General features: G+C 42.1%; 1 protein-coding gene across 1 annotated transcript in view; it reads left to right on the forward strand.

The window, feature by feature from the left end:
* Positions 1–25,217, forward strand: part of LOC109992345 (cadherin-4) — a 211,861-nt gene that overhangs the window by 171,456 nt on the left and 15,188 nt on the right. The window contains exons 6-11 of the mRNA XM_020644902.3: positions 2,778–2,933; positions 8,060–8,204; positions 10,443–10,615; positions 13,908–14,045; positions 18,465–18,650; positions 21,588–21,844. Of these exons, the coding sequence (XP_020500558.1) occupies positions 2,778–2,933; positions 8,060–8,204; positions 10,443–10,615; positions 13,908–14,045; positions 18,465–18,650; positions 21,588–21,844 (1,055 nt within the window). The remainder of the gene's footprint in view (positions 1–2,777; positions 2,934–8,059; positions 8,205–10,442; positions 10,616–13,907; positions 14,046–18,464; positions 18,651–21,587; positions 21,845–25,217) is intronic.

Here is a 25,217-nt window from a genome sequence, read left to right on the forward strand (position 1 = left end):
TGTGTGTGTGTGTGTGTGTGTGTGTGTGTGTGTGTGTGTGTGTGTGTGTGTGTGTGTGTGTGTGTGTGCGTGTGTGTGTGTGTGCGTGTGTGTCAGTGTGGTTTTGTTTGAGGTGCAAGATTGCAGTGTAAGAGGAGGAAAGAGAGTGTTTCCCTCATTTCATTAAATGACATAAAAAGTACTTCAGTTCAGTTCAGTTAGGAGAAGCTCTTCATGGTGTGAATTTTTTAAACACATTGCATCTTTTTATGAAGTTAAAATGGCAGAATGATAGTGAGAGCTATCATTTAAAATGACATGCAGCCTGTCATACTGTTCTGAGATAAAAGAAGGAAACTGATAACATCCAGAGCAGCAAGTTCATTTGATTCCTTGAAATCCATGATTGGATCCCTTAATGTATCACCATTTACTGTATGTACTTTTACTATCAGTCATGAAGCCCAATCGTGCACACTCATATCAAATAAGTGTGCATACAACCCTGCACAAATATTTTTAGTAGAAGCAGATGAGGAAAAGGATTCTGGCGCCCTCCCTCAATAGTTCTGAAAAAGGGTTTACGTGAACGTTGTGGGAGGGAGAGCTAATTGGCTGGAATGACTCTGGAAACATGCAGCTGAATCTCTTTTCCCCCCCAAGCAGGAACAACTTGGAAACGGGTGGGAAATCAGGGGGGCGGGGAAAACCCAAATGGAATTATGGAGAGCTATCACTTCCTAACTGGTGAGGATTTATTTGCCACTGCCAAGGCCAACGGATTGAAGTAATTTCATTTTTCACGCATGGCTTCTGTCCCTGCAGAGACCTGAAGCGAAGAAAGAGAGAGGGAGAGAGAAAGATGAGAGAGTGTGGTGGGAGGGGGTACAGATGAGAGGAAAGGGGAGTATCGGAAATGAGAGGGACGGAGCTGGAGAGGAAAAGGGAGGGCAGAGGAAAGGGGAGACAAGGAGAGGGGAGGAGTAAACGGGGGGGATGAATGAGCAGGGGAGACAGTTTGGCAGTGGGATGTGTAATAATTGCTTGTATTTTCTAATGCGACAGGAGAGGTAGATGAAGTCGGCTCGCTGCAGCCTCTTCGCTCCGTCTGTAGAGGAGGGTAATGGCGCTACACTGAGAGTTCAGCTGAGTTGCTGGCTGGTTATTTGTTAGTTTGTTGGTGTTTAACAGGAAGAGTTTCTTTGAAGTAATAGCAGTCGATGCCTGCAGCGCGTTAATTATCATAGCTGTCAAGAGTAACTCATGGAGGAATGTGCACTGCATTCTGACGTTCTCCTCCCCACTATTCCCCAAAGACTACACACATACAAACATACACAAAATAGCATTTGAGGGATGTTGTGACAGCTTGCAGTGTCTATACCTGTTCACATTTGTTTGATTGGAAAACTCATCCCAAAAGGGTCTTTCTGATAGAGTGAGTGGATGGCAATGTTGATGAAGAGAAAGAAAAGGAAAAAACGTGATAATGGAATTGTCAGGGATGGAGACAGGTTTTCATTCCACTCGCAGATAGACTCAGGATGACACCTGTCCAATACTGTATGTCCGTCCCGTGTCCTTGTTAGTTGCTCCAGCTATTTTGCTCAGCAGGGCAGGATTCCTGGTATGTCAAGAGTGTGGCTAAATTGGTTCCTCAAGTGGTGAAAGATGGAGACAACTTTGGACAGTCTTACTCTTCTGCTGCACTCAGGCTCTTTCCCTGAAATAGTCAATGATTATTAGAAAATGCAGCCATTCCTCTGCGTGTGTGTGTTGTGTATTTGAGTACAGTATGTTCCCGCATACTAAAGTAAGTGCATGATTGAGTCATTTTGATACACCGGCTGATGTTCATGGGTTGTGGTGCAGCTAATGGACAGGGATGGGATGCTCGAAGGTTCGGACTCTATTTGGGCACTAAATTGAAAAACTCCTCCAAATGAGTCCCAATTACACAGCACTTCTACCCAAATCACAGGCCCAGCAGTGCAGTTAATGCACCTATTAGCTGTCTATCTGGAAGGGAAGGCTGAACCAAAATACAAGCCTATTTCTTAAAGAACATTCTGCTCCACATCTCCTACAGTTATTAAATAATTCTCTTCTCGCATGAACCCCTAAATTTGAGTCCATTTTTTGCTTCAGGCCCAATTCTGCCACCTCAGAGTGCATTTATTGTTGTGTTGCCTGTTGCGGCTCCCCTTGTTACACAACAACTGAAAGCTCATATTTTTTACTTTCCCCTTTAATTGTCAATTTAGTTCACAACACGTCTGTAGTCCCAGCTCTGCCCCAGCAAATCGTAATAAATCACTACCTGACTCTCAAATTTAACAGCAAGTATCTGTTGATTACATTCCCCCCCCCCCTAAAATGTTAAATTAAATTTTCTCTTTTGAGACAGTCCCATTCTGTATAACAGAATGCTCCCTGAAGCAACGCTAATGGAATCCTTGAGTATGTAGAAGCTACTAATGCCAACCTTGATGGAAACGATGAATCTGTATATATGTGAGTGCCTGTGTGTTTCATTCTGTGCAGGTTTCAAACGATTCTATGCAATATCACCTTTCCCACATTTAGGAAGAACAAAATTATGAAACTCCAGGGCTGTTCATCAAAAACACTGCTCCTTGAATAATAAACAAACCAAAAGTTGCAGGTTGCCCCTGGTAACCCTATGTTTATGTGTATGTATTATGTGTAAAAGAAGAGAAGAGACAGAGAAAGTTGAGTGTTGCTACGATACACAGTGTGACTGAGTGTTCTGTGTTTCTTTGTTTCGTTTGATGCAGATCCGCTCAGATCAGGACCAGGACATCTCAATCCGATACAGCATCACTGGGGTGGGAGCAGATCAGCCGCCTAACGAGGTGTTCAACATCGACCCGGTAGTTGGAAAGATGTTTGTCACCAAACCTCTGGATCGAGAACATCGCTCCTCTTACCATGTGAGTGTGTTTCTCTCTCTCTCTCACTGTCATGCACACACAGAAGAGTTTTGACCTTTGAAAACAAAAACCAAACACCTTAATATACAGCCAGTTAACCCTAATGACACCTAAGTCACTGTAACATGTGTAATATATCTCTATAAACAAAAAAGGGGCTTGTAACATAAAGATGTAACTTTATGTCACAAGCTTATAGTAGGCTAATATTTGTGAAACCTAAATTCAGTAGCAACTGAACCTAATAGTACCAAAGAAAAGCATGCAGTTTCTGTAAATGGGTATATTTTACAGCCTAAGCATTGCATCATCATCTTCCAATCACTTCCATTGTTTTAATGAGTGACAGCTGTCATGGCATGCCCCCTTAATTTGCTGCTCATTTGGGTTAATTTATCCAGCACCATGCCAGCGACTTTTGAACAGTGACACTACACACTGTAGTGTAGAGATGCTAGGTAGCATTTATACTCTTAAGAAATGATCTATTTGATTAATTAATGATTGTAGGGAGAGGGCTACTTAACATCAAAGTGAAATAGATTGTTTCTAGTTTAAATTCCTGCAATCCCAATGCTAATTTTGTTCCCCCATTATTGGCAATTTCCTCTATGTGTTAGCATCAAGCTAACAAACTAAGATGTACATCCCAGTCCTTTCTCTCTTTCTTTCTTTGTCACGTGTTTGCCTTTATATCATCTTCTTCTGTTATTTCACATATTCATGATAAGATAACTCATCTTTCATTTTCCCTCTTTCAATTAGTTTATTTATATTTGTGCTGAATTGATCAAAAAGATGAGCTCATAAAGTTCTCAAATCTTTTTTTAATGATTGAAAACATGCCCCACATAACAGACAACTGGTGAAGATGTAGTTTGTTATTTCATCATACATTAGCTCGTAATGTACCTTTTAAACATGATTGATTAAACTACATTAGGTCAGGCATGAACACACTGTAACATGGACATTAAAAAAAACACATTTTCCTTGTAGAGCTGTGTGTGGATCCATTACATTCATAGCTCTGTGAAGTGTTCGTTCACTCACATTCTGCAGGTGTGGAGATGTTGTATGTGCAAAGCATCTGTTGACACCTTCGTCAGAGAATGTGATAATGAATCATTCAGCTCTCAGACAGTCACAGTGCTTTTGCATTGGCTTTCACACTGCAGTGCCTGTCACAGTTGCACTTGACTAAAAGACTCACTGTTTGTAAAGAAGAAATGGCTTAGGAGCAAAAGAAAAACCTAGATGGCTGGCCAGATGTGAATGTGCAGACATTTTGGGATGTACTTTTATTTGTCTTCTTTCTGAGAGCTAGATTAATAAAAAAAAAACATTTTATATGTGTATGTGTGTCGAAGGAACAAATCAACATCATGCTTATTTCCAGTTTTTTGCCCTTATGGATCTTCTTTGTATGATGAGAAGATCCATAGTATTCTACACTTTTAAGCTTCTGAGCTGCTATCCGCTAAACTTAGCCTAAAACTCACTTAGCAATTGATTCCCCTTATCTCACCTAAAATTTAAAGGCGCATGTTTTAAAACCTTTGACAGAGCCAGGCTAGTTGCTAGTCTTTATGAAAAGATGTACATCAATCTTTTATATGATACTCAGAGTAAAAGCAAAATAAGCCTAATACCCAGAAACATTCCTTTCACTATGCTGTCAATGTGTCCTTCAGAAAGTCAACTGACATTATGCAGAATGCTCTCAATCCAGTGTGTTACACAGGGCCGTCTTTGGTTCATCCTGTGAGGGTATAAATGAAAAATACTTAATCTCCTCTCACTTTTGTGCTCTACATACTAGTCAAGAGAGGGAGATTTGTATTCACCTAGCAAGGTACTTTAGAGTTAAAGAAAGAATTAACTTGTTTTACATTTATTCTGCTTTCAAAATATAGAGCCCCAATGCTTTGATATAGTGAGCAGCATCAGCACTGGCTTCATCACTTCAAGTTTGTGTATCTGTTTTTTTTTTTCTGTCTCTGTACCTGCCGCTTTCCTTGTATTTATGTTGGGGTCTAGTCTGACTTACCGTTCCTCTTAGTGCAAGCAGAGCAGATTTATACCCAGGAGAAAAATCCAATCAATGAGGTGATTTGTTAAGAGGGCTGTTCAAGTTAAACTGTGTTTGTTGTGGAGGCAAAGTGTTAGTTAGTGCGGAATACAAAGTGCAGGGAGAAACCAGAGGGGACGAGGGATAGATGTACGAGTAAACAGATGAGGAAAGGTGTTGGAGTTCAATTAAAGGCCTTTCACAGAACATTCTGTTAGAGCAACAGGAAGCCAATTAAAGTGTGCTGTGAGGTGGGTAAAGAAAACATCCGCAATCCTAGAACTTTAAGGATGGTTTGGTTTACACAGAGCAACATACTCCTGGAGAGAGTCGACACATCAGATCTGAGTTGACTCTGTCCTCTTGCTTTTGTCTACTTCATGTTTCATGCAAGAGCAGAAGAAAGTCTGCTAGTTTTTATTTCAAAAGAAGAGGCAAACTGAAGATGCGCTCTTATGAGGAAAGAAGCCTTGGACATTCTTTTGGCTGTTTTCTTTATCAGGATGGTGCATCTTTGCCAAATACTGAGCGCTGGCTGGTACGGTTTTTTTTCTCCCCTTGCCTTCCAAGATAATAACTTTAATGTGGACTCAGAACTACATTACGCTTTCTTTAAACATGGCGGTAATCTCCTGACTCCTTCTGTTATTGAATTAAGGTGTGGGTGCATAAGGGATGGAGGGATGAGGGTGGGTGGAGATAAGGGGGCCTGGCTCCTTGCCAGCTCCAGCACAGGGAGATGGGATGCGCGATGGCAGCAGCGAGGATATTGGGTGCAGGATGGATCAGACAATGCAGTGGAAAAGTAAAGTCAAATTAACCTCTGGGAGGACCTGGAGGCACAATTTTGGTGGAGGTGCGGAGTGGAAGCAGACGTGTATAGAGGAGAGGATGGGTCTGCAGTGGAGTGTATCTTCACCTCTCTGAGGGGAAGAAGCAGATGGAGAACGTTGCTTATTCTATTTCCTGCCGCATCAAGCCTGGAGGCTATTTCACTTATCTTGCTCTCATGCTCCTGCAGTGGCCAGGTAGCATTTCCTTCCATCAGGCATGCTCAGATGAAAGCATGAACATTACCTGTTCTTCACACATGATGTTCATAAAATAAAATAAAATGCTCATGTTGCAAATTTAAAATCCTTCTTCTCTATCTGTTCCTGACACGGTTTCATTTTTCCTTCTTTCTTCCCTCAGCTGTCCTTTAGATGAATAACCCAAGAATCAAATAAGTCTAGATGTCTGGTCCTTTTCCTGAAATTGATTGCTGACATTTTAGAGGAATAAATATTTACTCGGCTGTGTTATGAGCAGGGTGTAGATAGCATCTGAATTCAGTTTTTTCCCCCTTTGTATGAAATGAACTACACATCCTTGATGCTTCTCACTGACAGGAATATCACTGAATAAGTCATGTTTTGGGATATAAACATTCCCAGGTAAGGTGAAACAAATCAAAACAGCTTTAGCGAGAAGCGGGGAGTTCATTTTGAAATGCCACTTCAGTTGGATAGTTTGACCTTCACGTCTGGAGAGAGAAAAAAAAAATACAAGCATTTATATAAGCCTGCCTTTTTCCTGATAATTCATTTATTTGACTTTTTTTCCTCCTTCATATGAGAGAAAGCAGCCAGCACTCATTTTACAGTATGTCCGAACTTTGTGAGAAATCCTTGTTGCTGATTCCATTGATCTGAGCTCTGCTGAGTTGAATCTGAGATGGGCTGACTGTGTTTGTGTAGTCAGAGAGAAGTGGAGAGATTCCAGGACTCGCTGTCAAATAAAACCAGACAGAATGTTGGCCCGGGATCCAACGCGGTGATCCTTAAACAGACACCGTGCCTTTACAACAGAGCCAACTTCCAATAAAAGAAGATGTTTTTGTTTTTGTTTTTTCGCTGTGATAAAAACTTCTGGGACTAAGAGTAAAAAAGATAAGAAGTCTGGAGAAAGTTGAAGATCGGAAAGGCAGTTACTCTGCTAGAAAAATATCCTCTATTCCACTCTTGACCCTGTTTAATATGGTGGTGAAGGTTTAGGAAAAGTTTTTGAAACTTATGCACTTTAATATTCAATAATGCAGATTTTATCAGCCTCATGTTTTCATAAGCAGGGTTGGATGCCAAATTCAAAAAAACAGTGCAGAGGGTTTTTTCTGTGGAAGTATTTACCTTGAAGGGTAAAATAAATCTCTGCTTTCGGCTGGTTGTTGTTTTATGTATGGTGTTTCTCCCTTTCTTCTGTCCACTTTTCTTAGTTAGGAACAGAGGGAACTCGATGTGATGAAGAGAAATGATATTTAGATATGCTTAAGAGTATAGGCAAACTTAACAGTCAAAGTGGAACAGAAAGAAGGGTTTGGTTTTTAGAAATGATGCTGAAATGAGATCGATCCAGTAATACATTAATGAAAGCAAAGCTAAATAACAGCATATGAGCCCACAAAGGACTGAACTAGACAAGACGAAAGTATCAAAATGAAATCCCTTTAACTAACAGAAGTCAGTACTTGTCTGTGAGTTTCTGTTCTTTGATAAGCTTTAACTATATTGTTCTTTACTGGATTGATAAAGTTACCTTGCACCAGTAAAACAAATCTTTGATGATGTCTTTTGTACTTAACACATACATCTGATCTGATGAACTAAGTTGTCCAGTCTGTGAGGCCTAAAAGTTCAAAAGTATCAGGGACACAAAATTATGACCTAAAAAGTCTGAGTTTCACCTCCATCCCAGTCAACAGTTACACTAAAAATGTCAAAAAGTAGACGAAATAAGACATGATGTTATGAATGAATACCCCCCACACACACACACACACACACACACACACACACACACACACACACACACACACACACACACACACACACACACACACATTAATTCCAGGAGAAATTTTATTTTTCAGCCATCAAGCACACAATGTTTAACATAATAACTTTCTCCATAAAACCATCACAACCAACACAAGGACTCACAACATACCTACCATTTAATATTATTTTTTTATCTTTCCTACAAATCTAACTATTTCTTGTGTTTTGGTATTTCCCAGTTGCGAGCCCATGCTGTGGACATGAACGGAAACCAGGTTGAGAACCCCATCGACTTGTACATTTTTGTCATCGACATGAATGACAACAGACCAGAGTTCAAAAATCAGGTCTACAACGGCTCTGTGGACGAAGGCTCTAAACCAGGTAATAACGCATGAAACTGCACAGAGATGGACAGTCAGTGAATTGTATAGCAGGAGTGATCATTGGACGGCAGTATTTATTTAAAAGGATCAAACAAACTTGAACGTGTGAGGGGTTTGGATATGGGTAGATGAAAGCAGATCGACAAGTATACCCACAGAGATTGGAGTCATTTAAAAATACGACCACACCAGTGAATCTTGACGGTAGAAAGAATTTTCCATTCCCCCCTTGATTTAGCAGACTGAGGGAGAATCCGTCTCCCACAGTGGCTCTTCATTTAGCCGGCTGTAGCAGTGACCATAAACCAAAGAGGGTGCTCAGGCTGAAGAGGAGATTGAGGATTAAATGTACACGCTGTTGGACCACTGGGTCATTTTTATGTCTGACCTGAGAGAGGAAGAATCACAGAGATGAGCTCTCTGAATGCGTGTGTGCATGCAACCGTGTGCCTGATGAGCCTGATTTTATTGTTCCAGAGGAGATCTCCACAGTTGTCCAGGTGCTCATTTCCTCTCCCTTTCTTTCTTTTTTCTTCTTTTCTTCTTTCTTTCCTTCTTTCTTTCTTTACCCCTCTCCCGTCATTACGCCTTTGCACATTCATATTGATTCCCCGATGGCGTAATATTCTTGTCCCAGTCTGTGAATTCACCTTGCATTTCGGCACAGCAGGAGCTCCACATACACACACAGTCAGACATGCACAAATAGACAGCGCTGATGCTTCCCCGCTGGGTCAGCTGACCTTGTCTCGCCTCCGTTACGCCTCTGTTACTACCTCCAATGACGGAACAGAGAAGGGATCACTTCATCCCCCCCATCACGCCTCCGCGACATTCAAATTGAAGGCGAAACAACTCAGGGACATAAAGATCGTGCTTTGAAGATGGCAGTCTGAATACAACTATTCTATCACTCTTTCTCTAATATTCCCGTCCCATGCCTTGCCCCACGCAACAGTCCCCGTGGCATGCGTGACATTCAGCTGAACAATAATATTTTAAAAAGCGTGTTTTAGAATTTAAAGCTCCAGTGGATTCAATAGAAGGCCAATTACAGACTTGAATTAGTTTGCAAATTAAAGAGTCATTACGGGGACCTAATCCTGTCAGGCACAGCTTAGGACGCCCGTACAAAGGGTCCACATTAAACCCCCGAAGAGTGCAGCTTAATGAAATTACCCCAGCGATGTGACACATTGGGATTCTTCATCTCTTTCTATCCGTCCATCTCCGGAAAAAAATGTGATGTGTGGAGGACTGATAGTCTCCCTGCTTGGAATCAAACCAAATATGGAGTCTGTCCTCTATTCCTCTTTTCCTCTCCCTGTCTCTGTTCCTGCCGGCTTTTTCTCTCGTCTCGCTGAGAGGCCTTTAGAGTGCTCCCTCTGGCCGAGTCATTGACAAATGTTGCTTTGAAATGTAATGAAGTTTGAAATGGGAGCTGCGGTTACAATTATCCTCGGACAGGGGCTGTCACTGGCATGATATCACTATCTCTGGCAATTAGAGTCGGCTGCGAGAGAGGTACAGCGAGAGGGAGAGATGGAGAGATTGGGTGACAGGCAGTGATCCCACAGAGTTATGAGTGTGTGGAGGCAGCAAACAAGTGGTGCATTCATGGATGGATGGTGGTGTAGTCTCTCCAACATGTCTGCGCCTACTTGTGATTATAGTCTGAATGAAAATGATCTACCCACCAGGTGTCCAACAATTTATGATGAACGTATGCAAGGGTTATCCAACAGCTAGGTGGTTTATTAGCTTATTTGTATGCAATGTTATATAAAAAAAATTGATAATGCAACTTTTTAGATTATACAAACGCCCCGTGTTATCCATAGTTAGGTGTATGTCTGACTTGATTAAAGGGCGGTCGTGATGGAACAGTTTGTTAGGAGGCTTGAAACCTGCCTCAGCTCCAGCTCTGTCGTTAAGATAACTGAAAGTTAGGCTGAGACAGGATTTCCGGTATTGGGGCAGCTTCCGATGAGCCTCTGAAGCCCCCTGCAGTAACAGATGGGTGACATCACTCAGGCTTTGTCTGTTAATATTTACAGTCTATGGGTTAAACTGACCCAGGCTGAAATAGAAATAGGTGTGTTGAAGTGATAAAAGGTGTGTTTTTCAGGCTCATCAAATTTCCCAGAACCCAGTCTGTAACTAACTTACTTGTTTTTTCTGTAACAACCTGCTTGGCTTTATGGATCTGTATGTGGATAAATCTTTTCTTCTGTAGGAACTTATGTGATGCATCTCGCTGCATTTGATGCCGATGACAACACCACAGCTAACGGAATGGTGCGCTATCGAATCCTGTCTCAGACACCGCACAGCCCCATCCCCAACATGTTCACCATCAACAGTGAGACCGGAGATATCGTGACTGTGGCACCTGGGCTTGATCGAGAGGTAGGTCTTCTCTCGTCCAAATCATACACAGGAGGCTTTTGATATTTAGCAGAAATTAAATGAAGCAAAACAAAATCAACACAACTAATGATTATGAATGATTTTAGCCAGTAATGAGTGTCCACACAGTCTGAATAGCTGGCCTGGTGATTCACCTTTATCTCTGTTTATGGAGCACACTTCCTAACTGCACTGTTTGCTCTGATGACACTCCGATATGCGCCTTACAAATGTTTTCTAGCCATTTGTCACCACACACACACATCAACTCATTTTTTTTTTTTACAGTAAATTGCCTTCTTCAGCGGTCACCTTGTTTATGGAGCCATAAAAGTTGTGACAAGATCCAAATGTGTTTATTCTCACGACATGAGCCAGTGACAACTCTGCAAAGAAATCTTGGAGACAGATTATCCTCCCAGACTGTCACATGTGACAGACCTATTAACAACACATCACGCTGCAGTGGGCTGGGTGTGAGCATGAGTGTGTTTGTGTCTGTGTGTGTGTGTTTGTGCGGTAAAGAAAGAGGGGAAATGTCTAAGATAGAATGCCCTTGACACCTGTCAGACAAACACAAAAGCCCATATTATCACATCTACACTCGATAAAACATAGGCAATTGAGGGGAGGAAAGGGAGCGATAGAACAAAAACAGAGCTGGGCAGACGGAGTATTACGATGAATTGGGAGGAAGTCAGGGTGAATTTTGTACTGAAGATAGGGTGATGGAGAAAGAGACGCAGGATGAGAAATCATGGTGCCAAATGGAGAGAGAGGTATGAGGGTAACATTGAATAAAAATGTCTCAGCTCAACCCCGGCTGCTTATTTTTACTGTTTTCTTCTGCCTATGCTAATCCACCTGTAATGTAGGATTTAACCCCTACCCCCACTTGCACACTAACACACAAACACACACACACACGCACACAAGCATTTTTGTTCTGCTTCACCTGCAAAGGTGAATGATTTTTTAATGACCCCAATTTGTTAAGGGTAGCATCACTGTGAGATCAGAAGCACCCTGCTCAGATTAACTGTGAACAATTCTGTATAGCTTTATAGAAAGTTTCAGCCCATTGTTTAGCATGCAGCAACTTTGCATTTTTGGTTCGCTCACCACTCTCATTGTGTCACTTTCAGCAAAAAGAGGAAGCTGTTTAATTTAAAAAAAAAGCTGTTAAGACCAACTCAGCGCCAAACAAAAGACACAGTTAGAAATTAGCTTGTTAACAGGATGAAGCTGTTAGCAGCTTATGAACAACATATTTCCCTCAGGTGTTCATAGCAACCAAAAGCAGAGGTGAAAGATATAATATTGGGCCTACATTCACCAGGTCGACAGAAACACAACTCTGTGACCTCATAGATGCCGGATGTGTAAATAAGCAACTGTTTGCTTAAGGTTAGCTGGAGAGTTTTGACCTCTAGTTTCACTTTGTAGCTTCTGTATATGAGTTGGCTCCCCTTGATACTCTCTTAAGTACACTCAGGGAAATATTTGGAAGGGCATTTAGTGGATACAATAAACACTTAGCCATTGCTTTAACTTAATTCCACTGATCCATTAGCCACTGATTCCACTGATCTATAAATCCTGCAATCAATTCTGCATTCAAATTTAAAACATAAATAAATGTCTTTGCTAAGGATTTTTTTTCCGGATGTGCAAGAGTGCACAAACATATACTGTATAAGTACAGTTATAAATGCAAACACATTCATTTTTCTACAATTTGAGGCCTCACGCATACTTTTATAAAAACAAATGTTATGAATGAGTGCAGGCTTACACACTGATTCTACTAGATACAAACACATGTTTCTATTGTCCTGCAGAAAGCTGATAAGAAGTCTGAAACCCTGCAGAAAAGAAGGGAGCTTATGTACTGTACATCGACTTCACAGAAAGATGCTTTACAGCATGCTGCTGTGCTTCCCTGGTCCATTTTTAGTCAGCACTTTGGCCCTTTAAAACTTTGAGCATCTCCTGTCTCTTCTTGGACTGGGCTAGAGGAGGTGTTAGGCTCTGTAAAGAAAAAAAACACAGAAGCTTCTATTTCTGGTTGTACTCCTCCCTTGCGCTTAAGCTGCATCTCCTGCTGTCTCTTATCCTTTCCTTTGTTCTTTACGTTTGAAATGTCTTCTTCCTCTCCTTTTATAAACTCCTACACTGATCTTTTCTAAAGGTTTTCACATGGTCTGCAGTGGACTTCTGAGAGCTTGTTGACAGCAGCAGACCTCAGTCCTTTAGAGGAAGCCGGGTATGCCCCGGTGTTGCTGCACGGCAGCGAGGTTCAGAGGAGCTCTACATAATTACTCCCTTGTCTAATTAGTGAGAGTGTTGTGTACACGCCGTACACTGGCTGACAGGACAGTCAGGCATGCACTGCCTCTAAACAAGATATAGAGAAAGAGAGGTGTATGTGTGTTTCTGTGTGTGTATCTATCTGTGTTTGTGGGTCCATATGGGTGTTAATGAGAGTGTGTGCACAAGGTTGGAGTTCGAGCATCAAGATGAGAGGAACTGAGAGGAGCTGTCTAATCCTCCTGATGTGGCGTCCTGGCCTAATTGGGATATTTACCCGGTAATTAGCAGGTGAGAGAGACACTGGGAATGTAATTGGGAATCTCAGTGACGAGACACATTATCCAGACAGCCGGCTCCTGGGCTCCATCCCTCCTACGGCCCATTAACTGCACCCCGAGACTGTAGAGGAGACAGAGGAGGTAGAGGAGGCAGCTGAAGAGAGTTGTGTGGAGAGAAGAATGAAGCTGCACAGGAAGACGCACACAAATGCGCTCAAGTACAAAAATAAAAATAAGAGAACTATATTTCAGCTCCCAGCAAAGTGACACAGTGTCATTTCAAAAGATAAAATTGCATTTATCATTCCCTCTATTACAGCTTCATAGACAGTCTATTAATCTCTGTCAGTTGGATCATTGTCTTCACATCTGTCCATCAGTGGCACTGAATAGGCAATATCTTTGAAGACATACCCGTGGGGAGGCTTCACAGTGCAGCCGTCAGATGGTGTAAAGTCTGGATACGTTCCACTGCAGAGTTTTCAACTCAGTCGAATGAAAGATTTCACCCTTGTGGATCTGTGTTTCAAATAAGAGTGTGGACTGCTACTATAGAATACAACACAGTCTAAGCTTTCCTTTTTTTTTGTTCCCCTGGGAGTCACAGTCTGTAGCTGTTGCTGTAGACTCAAGAAACAGAAAGCTTTTTTCAGATGAATAACCACACACTCTGTTTTCTCTCCTATTCCTGCCTTTTACAGAAAGTGTCCCAGTATACCATCATCGTGCAGGCCACGGATATGGAGGGCAACCTGAACTTTGGCCTTTCCAACACCGCCACTGCCATCATTACTGTCTCGGACATCAACGACAACCCTCCCATGCTGACCTCCAGAACTGTGAGTCGCTTCAAATAGGGCAGTGGGGAAAGGATAACGATTCAGCAGAGGAGAGGGGGCTGGGTTCAGAGATGGGGGTGGAAATGATGAGTTTGTTGAAGAGGGGAAAGAACGGCGCTGCCTAGAGAGAGGCAGATAGTGAAAAAGAGAGGGATGGAGGAAGAAAACAGAGGGAGGGATTGACCACGGAAAAAATAAAGGAAATGACTGCAACAAAGATTTAAACAAGGACAGTGAGGGAGGGTTATGAAGTGCAAGGGGTAATTACATATTTCCTTGTAGAGGATTCACACACAAACAAACCCACACATACACACACACACAGACATGCACACACACAAGGAAAGAACTAATCCATATCATCGACTTTCATCAGCAAGAAAACCAGAGCCAGCAAATTGTTAATGATTGTTGTCATGATAGTGATATTTAGAATGATGATTACATTAGAGAAGGTCATTCTGGAGAGCAGGTTCAAATTAAAACTGTGAAGTAATGAGCTGTGTGTTATGTGCATGTGGTGCAATCCTGAAAACATAATCCCTAAACTTATAAGGAGAAGGAGATTCAGTGTTGTAAAAAAACGAGCGGTTGAATAACATGAAAGCAGCTTTCTCTCCGTGCTTCTAAATGTTCTGATTTGTGTATGGAAAGCTGAGCTGGAAGCATTATTTCCCACTGACAGCTGGGAAGTAGGGGAAAAAAATCAAGCTATTATTTGCATGATTTCAAATGAAATTTTCAGGATCCACACATTTTATTTGATGTGAGGCAGAGACATGCATTTGTTTAGACGAGTAAAGATTGGTCAGAAGTGGAGTGAGTGTGCCTGCATTCTAATTCCATGTTATGATGAAAAAGTCAGTTTGCCTTCAGCTGTCAGAATAATTCAGTGTGTGTGCTCTTCTATCAGTAGTGATGAACGCACAGGCCTGTTGGGTAGATAAGGTGCTTAGCTCTGCAGCTGTAGGCTGTAACAGCTGAGGCAGAATCAGCAGTACAGTAAAGGCTCTGCTCTTTGAGGTAGCAGCAGAGGGGTTAGCATTAGCATTTGCCCTGGGGGCTATTAAGACTCTATGATGATGAGTTAGCGCTGGCGGTAAGCATGTGTCAGCCATAGAGCTCATCAGAGAGCTGCGACATCACACACAGCAGGAAATGTACAAAGAGAGGGCAGAGGAAGAAGAAAAAAATACACATAAAGGAGATGCTGAGCAAAAAGAGAACAAAGGAGCGAAATGGGGGGGGGGGGGGGGAGTGTGATGATTGGACCACCTTGAAAAGTCCAAGAACAAAAATGGAGAGGGGAAAAGGTGTTGAGAGAAGAACCTGTGATACAAGGAAGAATGACAGATGATTGGGTCACAGGAGGTATTTTCTACTGCAGCCGTTTAGTTTCCAGACTTTGTGTTCCCTTCTGATCCAAGATTCTCCGCTGATGGTGGTGTATTGATGATACTGTCCAGTAATAGATTAATAGTTTCTGACTGTATTCCAACATGTTTAAGTGCATTTCCATCATCGCCACAGTGGGAAGTTAATATTATCACGGATATTGATGATGAACTTTATTGGAGGTTTCAGAGCCGAGATGAGCGGAGCACTTTTACCCACCTCCTTCATAAATCAACCACTTTAGCGGTGGAATAACATAAAAGCCATTTTGTTGAGAATACAGGCCGTTATGCAAATATTTAGTGTTTGAAATAAACCCCATAGATCTTTCAGTGTGTCCCAGAAATATAAAGTTTGGGGAATTTGTCTTTAATGTTGGATGATTAATATTTCATCACGCCTATCAGAGGCTGCCCTATTTTTCAAGGCGGCAAAGGGTGGTGTATGTGTACAGATGTGAAGGCTCCGGGTGCTTATTCAGGGCTGCACACATGCTTTGCATTATTTCTGTGATGCAGATAGATACGATGAAATGAAAAAGGTTTGTATTAATTTGTATGCATACACAATACCAAGAGTTTTTTTTTTTAACCATTTGTGGATTACAATCCTGCTATCTGGGAATTTACTGCAGTCCTCCTTTTGCCCCCCTTTCTCTAGCATCCTCACAACATTACTATGATGAAGTCCCCTGTCACTTCTCCTCTCTTCCACTTACCTTGCCTTCTTTAGTCTTTCCTCACTGCCAAAATAGTGACAGAAGGATGAAGTTTTGGGCAAGTGCTGCTTTGTCAAGTGCTGTTTGAAAGCCAACTTCAGTCTGTGCCAATCACAATCAAGAACCCCCACCCTTGTGCATACTTTCCAAGTCCAGCAGTTTGGGACAAAATCCAGTGTCATTAACAAATCAGGGGGAATCTGAGCCTCTCCTGGAAGACACCTCTATTTACAGTGTCGAACCAAACCTCTCTACAGTACAGTAATAAAATCTATGATAAAAAGACCCAGATTCAACACAGTATCCAATGGATATTTCAATAAATGAGTGGAAGGAAAAGAAAACAGGAAGATTTTCCGAATAGACAACAAATGTTGAATCCCAATCCATTATTGATGACAAAGATGAAAACAGTCCAGGCTCACTGTCATACAAATAACATCTGGAGTCTTAAAAAGGTAAAACAAAGGTTTACATGAAGTGTATAGTGTGCAGAGTCGAAAAGCCTGGCTGCTTTTATGTTTAATCTTTTATTGTTGTAAAACTTTTTATTTATTTGTTTGTTATTGAACTTTAATGGAATCTTAATATAATGTGTAAATGCTGTTATGTACTTGAAATTATTCTCTACATCTGCATAAAATAAACTTGTTTGCATTCTTTTGATATGATTAATGAATTTCAATACTTCAGTTTCAAGCTCAACATTGCAGGCCAAATCGTAGACGACAGACTTCTTTTCAGTCAATGAAATTTGCTTACTGCAAAGTTTCTGAATCCCCAATAGTTGCTATTAACACAGCCTTTCGCCGTTTTTAGAGTAAACTGTCTGAAACGTATTTTTGTAAGTGATTGAACTGACGATGAAGAGTTTCATGTGCAGGGAATTTAAAAACAGCCATGCCATGTAAGATTGTGCATCAGAAGAATAAATGTTGATTGCTAGAGCTGCGGATGCTTGATGTAGCCCCTGCAACTCCCCCAGCCCATAAAAAGATAATGAGAGAAGAAATCTTCAACTGTTGTATTGATAATATGAGCTTTAGTGGATCCTTCAAAGCCTTCCATCAGATCTGGTTAACTCTTGCCCTCAGTTGTTACTCTTTGCTGGGGAAGAAGACGCTTGAGGGCCCTTTGGAGCTCAAGAACCATCTCGGAAATTTTATTTTATTGAATTGGCATTGGGGAGTCCTTGAACCAAAACACAGTAATAAACCGCTCAAGCACATACACACTCGATCTGACACAAACATACGACAGCCTGCCTACTTATCCAATGCAAGCAGTGCATCAGGACCACCCGGACTTGTCTGTTGTCTTAAGAATGTCATTGAGTCTCTGAACAGCTCTCCTGACGCAGCCTCCTAATCTGCCCACTGCTGTCGGCTGTTTGCAGGGTGATGCGAGGGTTGCCAGGCAGGGTATTATGGTCTGTTGGAGTGTTTGGTCTGGGGCTTTGCTCTTTGATATCCTACACTCATATAAGCAGCTCAGTGGCTCTTGCACGCCTGTTACCCATGGTGACACGGTGACTGTATGATGCTACGTGCCTGTTGACTCCAGATGAGATGAAGACACGCCGACGCGCTCGCTGTCAGACCCCACGTGGTTGGTGTCGGCGGGTTGTGTGCGTAGGTAGGGCTGCAGTGGACTTATGTTTAAGAGGGAAGCAGCAAAGTCCTAGCTGTTGTGGGTTTGTCTTTGTAGACTTTATCCCCTGAGCCTGCACAGCTTTGATCAATCCCCACCACAACAGACACATGACAGACAGCGGCTCACTCCTCATCAGGCTTATCAGGACAAAGCACATGTGTTTGTACAGCAGGGGGGACAAGTAAAAGCCACTCATATACACTCAAACTGCTTTTTTAACCCTCCCAGATGCGAGCCTCTTGTTCTGCATCCATTCTCTCCTCCTTTTTCGCTCTTTTTTTCTCTTTTCAAGAGAATGAAATATCATCACTCATCAAGGATGGGTATCCCGAAAAGGCAGACAAGATAAAAACTGGAACAGTGCTCTTGTGTGCATGTGCTTGCTCGTGTGCATCTGTGTTTACTGCTTGTTTACTACTCAGCTGTGCTTAATAGGAGATTATTAAACCTACTCTACCTGAAAACCTAAAAGGAGGACTTGCTCCATAAGAAAAAAGAATAAAGAATGACAGGAGCAAGGGGGCCATTTGCAGAAATTGCCACATGTTATGTTTGCTGTCCTTGATGAGTTCCTTAAAGACCTCATCTACATTTGAAGAATTAATATTTGAAAGAAAGAGTCCCAAGCTGACATATGACTCTACTCCTTGCAGTTTTCCGGTGAGGTCCCAGAGAACCGTGTAGACGTTGTGGTAGCTAATCTGACGGTGATAGATGCCGACCAACCGCACTCACCAAACTGGAACGCCATCTACAGGATCCTCAGCGGAGACCCAACTGGTCACTTCACCATTCGCACCGACCCGGTCAGCAATGATGGCATGGTCACCGTGGTGAAGGTAAGACTTCAGCCTAATAAAACATGTTCTGTATGTTCGCCCTATAGAGGTCAGTGTTGAAGACACAGTGTCGTTTCTTTTTCTGTACTGTCTGTCACATGCCCTCTGGACTTCAGCACATGCAATAATAATAGACTACATAGTTAAATGGGGACAGGCTGGGGTCTTTGCCTTTCAGATGCCCCTTTATGTCCAAATGAGGGATTGGAGGCCACTGCGCCCTTCGAGAGCAGCTCAAACACTCACACACAGACTTAAACACAATGGCTGGCTAGACCACTGTAGCAAATTAGGTATTGATTTCTCAATTACAAAGGCAACGGTTTTTATTCACTCATAATGTTCTGGCTGCTGCGGTAAATGGCAGTAACAACAAAGCCGTGTCTTGTAACAACCTACTATTTTAGTGTTCAACCTCAGATGGAGTCTGTGTGGAGGGTTTTAAGTGAAAAATCAGGAACATGGACAACTAATCTGTATGAAATTCAGCTTATACTGTGTCTGTGTGTGTAACATGTGGATGTGTGTCCTGTTGGATGGCCTTTGGAATTTTGATTTCTGTTTTCACACCCGAGTGGCTCACTATAAATGTGCATATCATATTGCATGTGTTTTATGGAAAAACCTTGTTTATTTGCGTGACCCTGAAGACCCAGGGGTGCTCTCCTCATGTATCTGCCTCTCGCAAACCACACTTCATGTCCTACAATAATGTTTAAAAAGTAGCAATAACATCTCGATGTAATTCCCACAGCACCCTGAGCAATGAGCATTGGCATTTTGCTTCTCTTCATTATCTCTAGATGACTGCCTTTTATAATCCATTCCTCCTCTTCCCTGATGTAAAATTCAGCAGGCAGCCGGGTAGCCTTAAGCTACAATGGAGCCCCATGGGAGGTTATCAGGAAATCATAAATGAGAGACAGGACACCCTCTGGGGAAAAAAAATAGACCGTCTCGACAAGTAAACAGAGGGGCTTCTGCTCGCTCTGGAGAAAAGGGAGGTGGAATGGTTGCATCAGAAAACCTGCCAAAGGTGAAGTCAAGTAGCCATAAGAAGGCCGATAAAGCGGGGCTTCCTATTTCTACCGTTGTGTCTCGAATCAAATTTGACTCCCAGGTATGCTGCAGTCTCCCAAGAGGGTCCTGGGCTCTCCTGTAAACAAGAGCTAGGGTCCTAACCAGAACATGTCACACATTTACACCACTCTCCAGAGAGTTTTTGAGATGCATTCTCATTAAGCAGCACTGTTATAAACCTTGTTGACAAACAAGCATGCATTAAAGCAGGCACAAAAACCCACGAACAGAGCCACTTGGTTCCAATGAGTCATTAAGATATGTAAATCACAGCTTATGATAAACACAGGAGATGACAAGGGAGGAAGAGAGGAGGGGAGAAGTGAGGGGGGAGACAGATTTTCGTGGATTGAGAGCTGTAAACTCCAGAGAACACAGATCTCAGTGAGTGAGGCTTGGGGTTGGAGTTTGAGACCAGCGGAACAAATTAAGTAAAAGGAAAAGAGAAACGAGTGAAGTTATGCAGGGGAGATGTAAGATAGGATGGCTCATGGGCAAAAGATGGAAGCCGTGTTATTGACCTCTCACCCCTCTAGCTCCCCTCAGGGTGTGTGTGTGTGTCTGAGTGTGTATATGTGTTTTAGTTAGCCTACAGCTATACTCTAGACCTCCCTGTGCTCAGAATACCACTGGCTGTAGATCAAAGGGCCTTGAGCGTGGTTTGCTTGTAAATTTGTTCCCAGTGCACCATGGGGTCACACACGAATACACATCCATGTGCTTACATTTTCTAACATCTAAGTACACGAGAAACAAATCCGCTCCACTGCCCTTGTCAACAAAGCTCCCTGATTAAAACGTATTTTCTCTTTCTTCAACATCAGACCTGTACTGGGAAACTGGCCGCTCAGAACACTCGGCAAACGCAATATACTGAGTTGCTCAAAGTCATTTATGTCACCGTCAAACGACACGGACACAAGACTTGTGACGGTGCTCATCATCAACCCACTGAGAAATGTGGCAGCAGTACCTGCAAGCAGCGTATTTGTTCTCTTCTTTATTTCCTTGCTTGTTGTTGTTGTCGTTTGAACCTGATCCTGTAGTCTTCATTAGGAGAGCACACAACTGTCACTCTGGTTTAGGCTCAGCCGGCAAAACCCCTGTACAGTCACACACATACACACACAAACACACACTCCCTCAAAAGACAGCACCATGACAGCCCCTACTAAGCCCTTCTGTACATGTCAGTGTGTATGTGTTTATGTGTGTTGGTGAGTTGTTTAGAGAGAATATGGGTCCCATTCATCAGGGGACCACTTGACACGGCATCTGTTCATTTACTGTGTCCTTTATCATCAACAGGGTTCAGCGCATACTCCCCAGGCTGAAAGAGAAATGTTGACAGGGGTTGTAACACTTTAATGAGCCTAATATTTATAGAACAGCCCCTGTGCTTGAACACTTGACATGGTTTGCTCATAAAAAGCAATAATGATAATAATGCCACTGACAGCAGTAATAATCACTGACCATACAGGATGAGAAAAGGCTTTATTTTTCAGTGTTCTTCACCTGCTACCTGTTGATGTGTACGACACAAACGTAGTTGATCGGTTTGGGTTTGGGTTTGGTTTGGGCTTTTACACAGGTCGTTCTTCTGAGGATGGTGTTGCCTTTGAGTTCATATTTTTGCTATAAAATATGGGAAATTGACCATTTAGAATCATAACAGAAATGAACAAGTGTACTTAATATAATGTGTAAGTTTAACAGTGAAGGGTTTCGTGCATAATTTTGATCTGCATGCTGGATTTCATGATCATCAAACTATATTTGACTGTTTTTTTCTCCAATAGAGATAACAGACTCTCTGTTCTCACACTCTGTTGTTTGCGTCCTTCATCCCTGCAGCCAGTAGACTTTGAGATGAACCGGGCCTTCATGCTGACTGTAGTGGTGTCCAACCAGGCCCACTTAGCTAGTGGCATCCAGTCCTCGCTCCAATCCACAGCCGGGGTCACCATATCTGTCCAGGATGTCAATGAGCCCCCTTACTTTCCAACAAATCCGAAAAACATCCGCTTTGAGGAGGGCGTCCCTGCTGGCACCAGCCTGACAACCTTCTCAGCCTCAGATCCAGACCGACTACAGATGCAGCAGACAATCAGGTACTGAGTAATTACAGTAGATACTGCAACAGCGTGGGCCTACTTAAAGGGCAAATTCTGACATTTTAATAACATTTAATTTTCCTCTGATGCCAAATCCTTTTATAAGTGATAAGATAAGTTCAATTTGTCTCTAGAACCAGAAAAGTATTGTCTGTTTTAAGTCTGGCACTCTATACATTGTAAGTAAAAGTCTGGCAGAAATCCTTCCATATACACTAACAGTGGGCTAAAAAGCTTCTTGGATTGGTTCCATGTCAGTAGTTAGGGGTCAAAGTCCAACAAGGGTACTATATTTTGGCATCACCCATCTTTCAAAGTCTTACTGTGCGAGGTTTATGAGGCAGTGCAGAACTCTGGGTAGGGAGGGTAAGGTTAATAGGGAGCAATAGCCTCTGGGGTAATAAGACGTGTGTGCTCTCTGCAGGTTGCATGAGCACATACATTCAGGTGGGCACACACACACACACACATACATACACACACACACACACACACACACACACAGCAGAAAAGAGAGAGAACATATGAGAGTGAGAGAAGGGGGAGTGTAAAGAGAACAGCTGGCTCGAGCCCAAACACCTGACACAGCATTATGTCCACCTGCAGTGTTTTTTTTTTCTCTGCGCTAAGCCTCTCTGGATCTTAAATGTAAACCAACCTTTAAATGACCAGCAGGCTTTTCCTCAAACCTGCTGCCCACTCCCCTACAGCCGTGAATATGTTACAGCTTTTTCAACAGAAAGGTAATCCTTTAACTTCACTTTGTTTTGCACTGATGTTGCAAAGTGATCAATAATAAAAAATCAGGACTCTGGGAAAATTTCAAATTAAAGCTTCCTGATTAACATTTTATTTGACATTTATATTTTAATTATTATTTATGATATAATTATTAACACATGTCAAAATCACAAATAACTACAACTTTGGATTTGTTTTGGAAAAATTATTGTATTTTTTTTTTAGAATTACAAATACGTGTACTTTAGTTATGTATGTGACACAGCTTATGATGTCAATAAAATACTTTTGATACCTAAAATAAGACAATCAATAGCTGCCTTATATTGTAAGACAAGGCTTATGTTTCACGTATGAACTTAACCCTGGTCTCCTGAATAAAATAACAATATTCTGTTTCTCCAAGAAGACTTTTGTGCTCTTTCAAATAAGTCACTTGACTTCAGTGTAACATCCAAACACTCAACCAGAAGACAGTGTCAAGAGTTGATGGTACTAACAGCTTCATATATTTACATTTTGGGCCATTGACAAGGCTCCTGTGCGGGCAGGTTTCCCCTCATGGTCACATATTTTATAACCAGTTGATAAAATGGCTGTGTGCCATGACATTAATACCACTTCTTTCCACCCCTTACACTCCAGCAGCTCTTTCATTCCCATTTTCTCTTGGGATAAGATATGAACAAATTTCCCTGCTAATCTCCCAGCAAATGAGAGTAAATTGGGTGTACAATGTGTACTCTCTCTCTCTCTCTCTCTCTCTCTCTCTCTCTCTCTCTCTCTCTCTCTCTCTCTCTCTCATCCCTCTCTCTCTCTGTCTCTCTCTCTCTCTCTCTCTCTCATCCCTCTCTCTCTCTCTCTCTCTCATCCCTCTCTCTCTCTCTCTCTCATCCCTCTCTCTCTCTCTTTCTCTCATCCCTCTCTCTCTCTCTCTCTCTCTCTCTCTCTCTCTCTCTCTCTCTCATCCTGTTGAATTCACTCTTTGACCTTTGTCACACTGCAGTACTTTCCGTCTTAAAATGAGTTGTGTTTTACAACCATTACTGTGGTCTTTCACTGTCTCTGTAACACAAGCCCAGTCTGTTTTCCTCTGTACTACAAGAGGAGGCAGGACTGTAGAGATGGCAGATACACAATCTCATTCAATTGGATCCATCTGAATGGGATCACTATCAATTCCCGGATTTACATGAGTCCCATAAAAGGTATCTACTCAATTGTTATGTAAGGACACTAATCACAATTTTCATTTTCTAATTATTAGTGCACAAAGAACTATGCATTCCTCCAAACTGTATCAATCACATGTCAATTGACATGTCAGACTGCCTAGAGGAGACATGTGTGAGAGACAAAGAGAGACAAAGTGAAGATTCAGAGGGAGCTGCTACCGTCCAAACTCAAATGAAAAAGAGCTAAAGGGTCTGAGCAAAAGAAGCTAAGTATGATGAGCTGACTTCAGGTCAAGGTTTGATCTTGACAGGTGCTTATCAAAAGAGGGACAGGCTGACAGTGTCCCGTTGGAGCTGAAGAGGAGGCGATGTGGACAGGAGTAAGGCGAGGGGGAGGTGAGGGGGGGAGTGAGGCATCGTGCATCACTTGTCAGATACCCGACTAGTGAGGTCGAGACATGGGACTCCAGACACCGGCATAAATGATTACCCAAACCGCCTTGGCTAAGCTTGAGACATACATTTTTCATCCTCAGGGTTGGGGGCTTGAAAAATAAATGTCATACCTCTCACTGCTACTTGCTCAAATAACTAACCTGACAGCCCTAATCATGCATCCAGCTATATTCACACACCAACCAACTCCCAAACGAGAGAAACTTTGAGGTAATAGAAGGCGCGAGGATAGGACTGAAGATAAGATGCAGTAAGTAAAAGTAAAACTTTCACACAGAAAAATAAAAATTAAACCAGATTTGTATTCCAAAATAGCACCAGAGTCAACAGGAACTGTTCACCTTTCCAAGAAAAAGAAAACAAAATGGTTTAAAGGTAAGCAGGGGGGCTACCAATTGCAGACAGTAATGTTGTTGACAGTAGGGACTTGTAAACAAAAACACTGTGGCTGCTTTCACAATCATTATTCTAATGGCCAGAGTGGCCCCATTGTTTATGGGGCGCCATAAGAAAAAGTAAAGTAAGTGAAAATGTTTTAAAAGCAGCCACATTCTGCCCTTAACCTATCTGGAGTTTTTCTCTAGCCCAGAAATAATAATGCCGCAGATTGTCTATTCAGCGTGTTGGAAATGACTTTCGCTGCAAGAACTGTTCATTCAAGACTTCATTTGTTCATATAAGGTTTATTAAACCTGCATAGAGGGCTGTTTAGGAGACTTTAATTAACGTGTGGTGGTGGTCAGAGCACTCTGCTTTGTGAACAAACCTTTGTGTTATAGCTTTTATCTTCAGAGAGCACACAGTCACTCCCGCTATCATGCAGTGTGACCGAGGAAAGAATGGGCTTTGGTGGTATTTTATAGCCCATTATGGGGAAAGGAACTCTTGCTCCCACTCACACACACCATAATCTACATTGTCTTCTTCTCATTTTTATGCCTGTTACTCATTTTTAAGGGTCAGTAAAACCAAATGACAAAAATCCCATTTCTTCACCC

This window comes from Labrus bergylta, chromosome 12 (assembly GCF_963930695.1).
Source record: "Labrus bergylta chromosome 12, fLabBer1.1, whole genome shotgun sequence".
Lineage (NCBI taxonomy): Eukaryota > Metazoa > Chordata > Actinopteri > Labriformes > Labridae > Labrus > Labrus bergylta.